The 7,771-nt window shown below is 56.6% G+C and overlaps 1 protein-coding gene across 1 annotated transcript; it reads left to right on the top strand.

Moving 5' to 3' along the window:
* Window positions 1–4,574: 4,574 nt before the first annotated feature.
* On the top strand, window positions 4,575–7,771 carry PROX2 (prospero homeobox 2). Its single transcript, XM_064459988.1, has 4 exons — window positions 4,575–6,155; window positions 6,715–6,822; window positions 7,284–7,478; window positions 7,586–7,771. Exons 1-4 carry the CDS (start codon window positions 4,590–4,592, stop codon window positions 7,769–7,771), a joined length of 2,055 nt encoding a protein of 684 aa, XP_064316058.1. The 5' UTR covers window positions 4,575–4,589.

The following is a 7,771-nucleotide window of genomic DNA, read 5'->3' as shown; positions in this document are numbered from 1 at the left end:
GGGTCGGACCAACCTCGCCGGAACAGGGGGGAGCGGGGCCGGAGGGGCAGCACCATCACGGGCTGCCGGGCGGGGTGGGACAGGCGTGAGGGCAAGCTATGGGGCGGGGACAGGCCTAAGGCGGGGGCTGTGGGGCTGGGACAGGCTGGGTACGGAACGGGAACGGGGCTGTGGGGCAGGGGCAGGCCTAAGACTGTGGCCTGTCACAGAGTGGTCAGGCATTGGCACAGGCTGCCCAGAGAGGTGGTGGAGTCGCCATCCCTGGAGGTGTTATAAAAACGTGTAGACGTGGCACTTTGGGGCATGGTTTAGGAAACATGGTAGTGTTGGGTTGATGGTTGGACTTGATGGTCCTAGAGGTCTTTTCCAACCTTAACGATTCTATTATTCTAAGACGGGCTGTAGGGCAGAGAAAGCACCTAAGGCGGGGTCTGTGGGCCTGGGACAGGCTGAGGATGGGGCTGCGGGGCCGGGCTGGGGCAGGGACAGGCTGCAGTACCTCAAGAGCCTCCTGTTGAACCATATCTAAGATGTCTTCCATGGCCCCATGCAGGGCCAGGCATCAGGCAGGCAGCTCGGGTATGCTGTGTGTCCTGGCTGTTGGTAGCTTTGCGCAGCCCTGCCCCGGCACAAGCCGACATGTGGGAAAGAATGTGGGGCTTTCACATTACAAGTTATGTTACCTACGATTCCTGGTACATAAACAGACCCATGTATTACCAAAGGGTGCTGTTGCACGATGCTCTTCATTGAACCAATCCTGGATTGCTGCAGGACAGCTGTAGTGGTGGTCTTCCTGCTCACCTCAACATATCATGGGGTCGGGCTCATGTAGGATGATATGGCAAGCATCAGCCAGTGGGATGTTGCATGGTTAGAAACAGACAAGGAGGTTATCTCAGCATGGCAAATAGGCAAATGAGTCCACAAGTGAGCTCAGTTCCTCAGATGTGGTCTGGATTTTGAAAACATTTGAGAATCCCCCAGCTAGCTTCTGTTTTCTGCCTGCTTCCAGGTGGGGAACCAATGGTGGAAGAAAACCCAAGAAACCTGTTTGCAGAATCTGAGAATTAGGTTGGGATAGTTGTGGAAGGCTGGCTGGCAGCCAGGTGTCTCTCAAGGAGCCAAGTCCAAGTTATGCACATGTCCTTAATTTAGCCATTGCTTAATAATATATGAATGGTAAACAGCAACCTTCAAAATAGTATCCTAATATAAATTCGGAACTAACATCCTTGGGATCATTTTCAAAGAAAAGAGGTTGAATAAAAAGCAACAGGGAATAGTCTCGGAGGCTTTGAGGATGTGCTGACTGCTTTAATAAAAGGCAACTATGCCAGAAAGGCTCTCTGCCAGGAACTTCTCTGCGATCTGTCTTCTGAGGGCTAATATCCTTGAACAAAACCACCTGATGTCAACTGCTTTTAACCATAGCCTCCTGCCTACCAAATGAATACACTAAACATTGCCATGTTCAGTAAGTGTGTGCAGGCAAAGCAGATGAAGCCTCAGGAGTGGCATGCATGGCTAGGCTTTGTCCACCTGCTCCACAGCTCCTGCACGAAGCATCTCACAACCATGTGTGCCCCTGGGGCAGGTAGGTTTGTCCTGGGGCTGGGGTGTGCTCAGCTGAGAGCAGTGGCAGTGTCTCTAAAACACCCTGTGATAAGCAAGGGTCTCAGTATTGCTGCTTTTCCTGTGTTGTACCATTTTTTGGCCACATCCTACACCACAGACCTCCAGGCCAGCCAAAATGCCTCTACGTCCCCATGACTGGGGATGTTGGGAATGCCTGGACACTTTCTGTGGGAGCTGGGCAGCACCTGGAGCTCCAGGCTGGCTCCTTCCTTGCCTGCAGTACTGCTAGCCTCTAGCCCAGTGTATTCGCATAATCTCACCAATGGTTCAGCATCTGGGGTCCTGGACGGGGTTCCCAGGCCTAACTGTAGGGGGGAATTGCTCCTCTGGCCCTCTGCCCACTTGGGCAGCCAGCAGCTCGGCACCAGCCCTTGCCCATCCAACCCCAGGGCCTATGAGCCTTGGAGGTGGGTGAGCAGCAGGGAAGGTGGCTGGACCCTTCCATATGAATCTGCATATTCACAAGTTGTTCCCAGCCCCGGTTGGCTGCCTCCGGCCTCCCCACTCCCTCTTAAAAGGACCTGAGCGCAGCGGGAGGATGTGCAGCACTGCCTCTGCAGCATCCCGCAGCCCCCCAGATGCCTGCTCTCAGGGCACTGTGCTCCCTGTGCCCCTGGAGCCAAGGTGAGTGGGGCGGAGAGGTGCAAGCGGCTCGGTTGGGGACTGCTTGCTGAAGATGGAGAGATGCGGTGGCTGGGGAAGGCTCTGGGGGTATTTGCAGTGCTGGAGGGGAGGCAGGCTGCTCTGTGCACCACTCTCCTACCAAGGAGCACCTGGGGAGTCTCTGTGGGGTGGCTCCCATTCTGGAAAGGACATGCTTGCCTTCTCTTCTGAGCATCTTCATTTTATTCCTCAGTCTTTTTCTTCAGGTAAGAGGACCCTCAGCTGATTTTTAGTATTTTGGAAGGTGGTACTGGTGAAGGCTGGTAGTAAGAGTAGGAACTGAAGCACGCACCTGCTAACTCACCAGGGAAAGGGCTGCATCAGCAGCCCGGTCCTGCAGTGCTGGGGAGGCTGCAGGAGGGAGCCGTGGCCACCCACTGTGGGCTGCCATGGCCTGGGACTGCAGGCTCTGCTCCCACCCTCCAAATCTCCAGCAGAAAGATGGTGGTGCTGGAAGCCTTAGGCAAGGGGAGGGCTTCTTGCCAGCTCTGACTCAATCTGCTTACGAGGGGTGTGTTTCCCCAGGTTTCTAGTGCTGGGAAGCCTCAGCATGGGGGACAGGTAAGCTCCCTGACGTTGTGTTGAACACAGAGGAGGTGAGAAATCGTGACCAAGGGCCAAAAGAAGGTGTTTCTGTAGCAAACTGAGTGAGGCAGCAGGACTGGCTGTCTCATGTCCGTGCCATGCAAAAAGGCTTAAGGGTGGATGAAATTTCTGACTGCATTGCATTTACTGTGTGGTTTTGTTGGAAGCGGCTGGCAGGCTAAGAGGTGGCTCCAGGCAATGGTGAAGCTTGTTACACAAGGGCAAGGGGTGATGCTGAGGGCTACTTGCACCCTGGCCTCTCACTGGCCACAGGCAAACTGAGCAGTTTGAATGCCCCCACAACAGACTGTCAGGAAAATGAAACCCTAATGGTCAGGAGGGGTGGGGAGACAACATGGGAGAGCAACAAGTGCTGTCGGACAACCCAGAAAGTACTTAAATTGACCAGACTAGAGCTCTGCAAAAGGTAGAGCTCTCCCAGATAGCTGCCTGGAATATAGGGCTGTTTGAAGAATGGCAATCTTCTAAAAACCAGTGAGAAGAAACCCATCTTCAACACTGCTCTTTAGCCTGGGGGACTTGCCGTGGAGCAGACAGTCACAGGGACAGGAGGCTGATGGTATTGAAAATGATCAGACACTTCTGGGTATAGCAAAATCATCTCAGACACTTACAAGGTGTCTGGAAAAGATATAATATGCCCTACTTCAAGGATGCAAAGCTACCGCTAATTAATGTAGATGAGGAAGAAGCATCCCACAGGGACGATTACACCGTAATTGCCCGGGATACGAGCTTTTGCACATTCTTTTGCAAAGCTGTCCAAGCAAACAAACAAGCTGAGAGGGTGGATCCCTGCCTGGAGTCAGCGTGGCAATTTTAAGCCCGGGCCTGCTGGCTCAGTAGTTGTTCGCTTCCCCAGTAATCCCCAGCCCTTTTATTCAGTGTTTTGCCAAGTGCTTAGGAGCCCCATGCTGTGTTAGCCTGAACATCCCCGTGTGTCCTGCTCGCAGCACGTCACTTCACATTTTCACCCTTGCTGTGTCCCTTTTCACCAGCCTGTTTGTGCCGCCCCAGCTGCCCCAGTGCTGCCGCCCATCATCATGCCCTTGGGGCTCTGGTGGTGGATGCTGGGTGCTGGCAGAAGCAGGCTGCAGCCATGCCCTGGTCTAGCTGCTACGTGCCGTGAATGCCTTCACCAGGGATGTAGCTGCTGTCCCCGTGCTCTGCCAGCACCCGGAAGCACCCAAAACCACCTTTGCCCAGGTGTGCGTGGCAGAGGGCTCCGTCTGGTGCTCACCACCTTTGTACCTGAGTCCACGAGCGAGTTTCATCAAATGCCTCTGGTGCGGGTGCAGCTGGTGGTGTGGGAGGTCCATGCTGCTGGGCACATCCAGGGCCCAAACCATGTGAAATATACTCTGGGCACGTTGAGTGCCTGGCTGGTAGGTGGGAGCTGTGACTGTGTCCAGGGCATTGCTGCTATCATGCCACACCCAACAGCCTGCTCACGGGTTTTGCAGTGCCTGGAGGTTTCTGCCTGGGTCATTCCCTGGTGAAATAGATTTTGCAGGGGAGCAGGGATGCCCTGGAAATCTGGAAGGAAAGATCTCTGGCCATGTGCATGGAGAGCTGCTGTATGAGGTCTTGCCCATTGATGTTTCTTGCTCTTTCTCCAGCTCCACACCGCTAGCAGGCTGGAACATCAAACACATGGGAAGCCTGCCAGTCTGTCACTGGAAATGATCCCCAATCAGCGGAGGGTCAGCTCTTCGGTGTCCAGGCAGGAAGAAGAGATGATGGATGGCAGGACTGGCTCTGAGCAGGACGGAGACCACGCCACTTCAGGGCAAGGCCAGGGGCTGAAGTCAGAGCCCTGTTTCCAGACCGACTCACTCTTGCCTTCACCCAGTGCATCCTTGATATCACAGCTCCTCAGCCACCCGATGGTTGGCAGGAGCCTGGATCCCACCATCCTTTTCCCTTCCTCTCAGGCAGTGACCCTGCCTCAGGACTATGAGCATGGAGCATCTCCTGGGGAAGGACCGCAAGCCCTGGCTTTCCCCAGGACCCTTGCCCCAGATCCTGTGCCTTGTGCTGACAACAGGAACCAGCTCTCTGACCAGCACCTACAGCACCAGCTCGCCACCCAGCACCTACGAGCCAAGCGGGCCAGGGTGGAGAGCATCATCCAAGGCATGAGCCTCCCACCAACCCCTCAGGCATTTGGCACCAGCCTGGAGGCAGCTTTTGGGCATGAGAGGGAGAGGGGCAGTGAGATCCCCCGGGAGAGCAAGAGGAAGCCGAGGGTGCCCCAGCAGGGTGCAGGGGCAGCTGGGCAAGTGGCCCCTATGGGGGGCAGCCCCCATGCGGAGGGCTGCCAGCAGCTGAAGGAGGAGCTCTGCTTTTTAGAGCAGCAGCTGAGGCGGCTTCAGGAGAAGTTCTCCCAGGTGTGTGACTCTGGGGACACTGCCCAAGCCCAGGAAGGTGCTGAGAAAGTGCATCCACTGTCTGGAAAGCCTGGAGACAGACTGGAAGAAGACACTGTCACTGCAACCAGCAACCTGTGCAAAGCACCTTTCTGGAGGAGCATCCTGGAGGTGCATGGGCTGGAGGAGGATGAGGACAGAGGCGATACAGGTGGCCTGCCCTCAGCAGCAAGGGTTCTCTCGCAGGCCCTGAAGCATGAGCTGGCTGAGATGATGTCCCGAGTGGTGGACTCTGTCCTGAAGACTGTCTGGCCGAAGGCAGCCAGCCAGCTCCTGCAGCAGCACTGCAGCCTCCAGGTGCCAGGGCCAGATGTCAGGAGAGAGTGTTTTGCTGCTGGGAAATGCAGAAAACCACTTGCTAATCCATCTCCCATGAACACACCAGGCTCGCTGGGCTTACCCCAGGCTGAGGCCCTGGCAGGAGATTCGGGGAAGAGCCCGAGCTCTCATCCTGGCTCCTTCAGTTCAAAGGGGCTCAGAAAACCCTCTCATGTACCCAGCATGGGTTATTCACTGGGCTCAGCCGCCCCTCTCCAGGACAGCCAGCTGCTGAGCCAGCTGCTGGGCTATGGCCAGCATGGCCTCTGGGACAGCAGCTCTCATGGGAGCCCCTCTGCTCCAGAGAAGGGTCACCCGGAGTCCCTCAACTTGCACTGGGGAACCATCAAACTGAGGTCATCAGTCATGAGACAGCAACAGCAGCGTCCCCTGCCCCTGAGTCCTGCTGCCATGGAGAGCCTGGCACTGCTGCCAGCTGGCAGGGATGGCCGTGGGGAGCTGCAGGCTGTGATGGATGGGGCACGATTTGCCTCCACTCATATATCCTTTGGGAACATCTGGAGAGGTCCCTGGGCTTGGCTAGAGCTAGAGAGGTCCCTGGGCTTGGACATGTTCCCCTTGTCCTCTGGAGCCACAACTCAGCACAGCCCCTGCTGGTCTCACCAGGGCCAGGGTCCTCACTCTCCACAGGCAGCTAAAAAGGACTGGGCAGGAAAGGGGTCCCGAGCCATGGAGGGCACTGCTGCTCTTCAGGGTTGGTTAGATGCTGTAGCATAGCGGGGCTTAGAAGTCAGGAGCTTCCAAACCTGCTCTTAAGCCATCCTGGTGGTCCCATCATCCTATGCCAGGAACAGGTGCCTCATGGAAATCCCTGTTCCCACCAGCCTGGGAAGCACTGTGGGGAATGGCAGCTTCCCCAGGGATGCCAAAAGGAAAAGCCAGCGGCTGCCCAGCCAGGTATGAACCCCCTCCGCTCTGCTGCCACGCTGTGGGGAGGGGTTATCATGGGTACCAGGCAAGTGCGTGCCAGAGCCAGCGCTCAGGGATGCACCAAGCTGGTTGGGCTGCTATGTGCAGGCTTTCCTTGACCCCAAGGCAGATGCAGGAGGCGCTGACCCCTGGCCACCTGAAGAAGGCCAAGCTAATGTTTTTCTTCACTCGCTACCCCAGCTCCACTCTGTTGAAAACCTACTTCCTTGATGTGCAGGTAAAACAGCAGCACCCAGTGCTGGTGCCAGGCAGGGCTCCTGTGCAGCATGGCACCCAGCCCACCTCACCGGGGAACCGCGGGGGAAGGGAATGGTCTTGTCTCCCCCTCACCCTGCTGTCTGGAGCAGGGGGACAGCACCCACTTCAGCACAGGCTGCCCTGGAGCAGGTCCTCAGGACCGTAGCAGACCTGGGCTGCCAGATCTTTGCTCTGTGCAATTGAGGCATTGGGATTAAAACATGTCACAAGCATGCCTCCCCACCGCAGGACAGCTGGGATCCAAATCTCAGCAGGGAGAGGCATTGCGGACACCCCCGTGTCACTGTCCTGGCTGGTGCTTTTGCAGCCCTGGGGCAGGGATGCGTTTGGGGCCAGGTATGTGCCTGAGCTTGTGAGGGCTTACAGGTCAGGAGCTCCAAGCTGGCATAATGCCTGTCCTCCGGCTCTTCCCCCTGGCAGTTCAGCCGCTGCATCACCTCCCAGCTCATCAAGTGGTTCAGCAACTTCCGTGAGTTTTACTACATCCAGGTGGAGAAGTTTGCCCGGCAGGCCCTGCTGGAGGGAGTCGTGGATGCTGGCACCCTCCGGGTCTCCCGAGACTCAGAGCTTTTCCATGCCCTCAACATGCACTATAACAAAGGGAATGACTTCGAGGTGAGGAGGGGGAGCCAGGGGCGGGGAGGTGGGGTGATGGGATTTGACAAGGTGAGTGGGAGCTGGGGACCTGGTGGTGCCGTGGGCTGATGCCCGTCTCGCTGCAGGTGCCAGGGCGGTTCCTGGAGGTGGCCAGTCTGACACTGCGGGAGTTCTTCAGTGCCGTCAAGGCGGGCAAGGACACCGACCCCTCCTGGAAAAAACCCATTTACAAAATAATTTCCAAACTGGACAGTGACATCCCAGAAGGGTTCAAAGCTTCTGGCTGCTCCCAAGAACTGCTCCGCAGCTAA

The sequence above is a fragment of the Phalacrocorax carbo genome, chromosome 9 (genome assembly GCF_963921805.1).
Source record: "Phalacrocorax carbo chromosome 9, bPhaCar2.1, whole genome shotgun sequence".
Taxonomy (NCBI): Eukaryota; Metazoa; Chordata; class Aves; order Suliformes; family Phalacrocoracidae; genus Phalacrocorax; species Phalacrocorax carbo.
This window is presented reverse-complemented; position numbering and strand designations above follow the sequence as displayed.

Bases quoted from the DNA above. Each gene is read 5' to 3' on its own strand.
- PROX2 (XM_064459988.1), top strand. From the start codon at position 4,590: ATGATCCCCAATCAGCGGAGGGTCAGCTCTTCGGTGTCCAGGCAGGAA. The intron at 6,156-6,714 runs ATATCCTTTGGG...ACCCCAAGGCAG, and splicing joins CACGATTTGCCTCCACTCAT to ATGCAGGAGGCGCTGACCCC. The intron at 6,823-7,283 runs GTAAAACAGCAG...TCCCCCTGGCAG, and splicing joins CCTACTTCCTTGATGTGCAG to TTCAGCCGCTGCATCACCTC.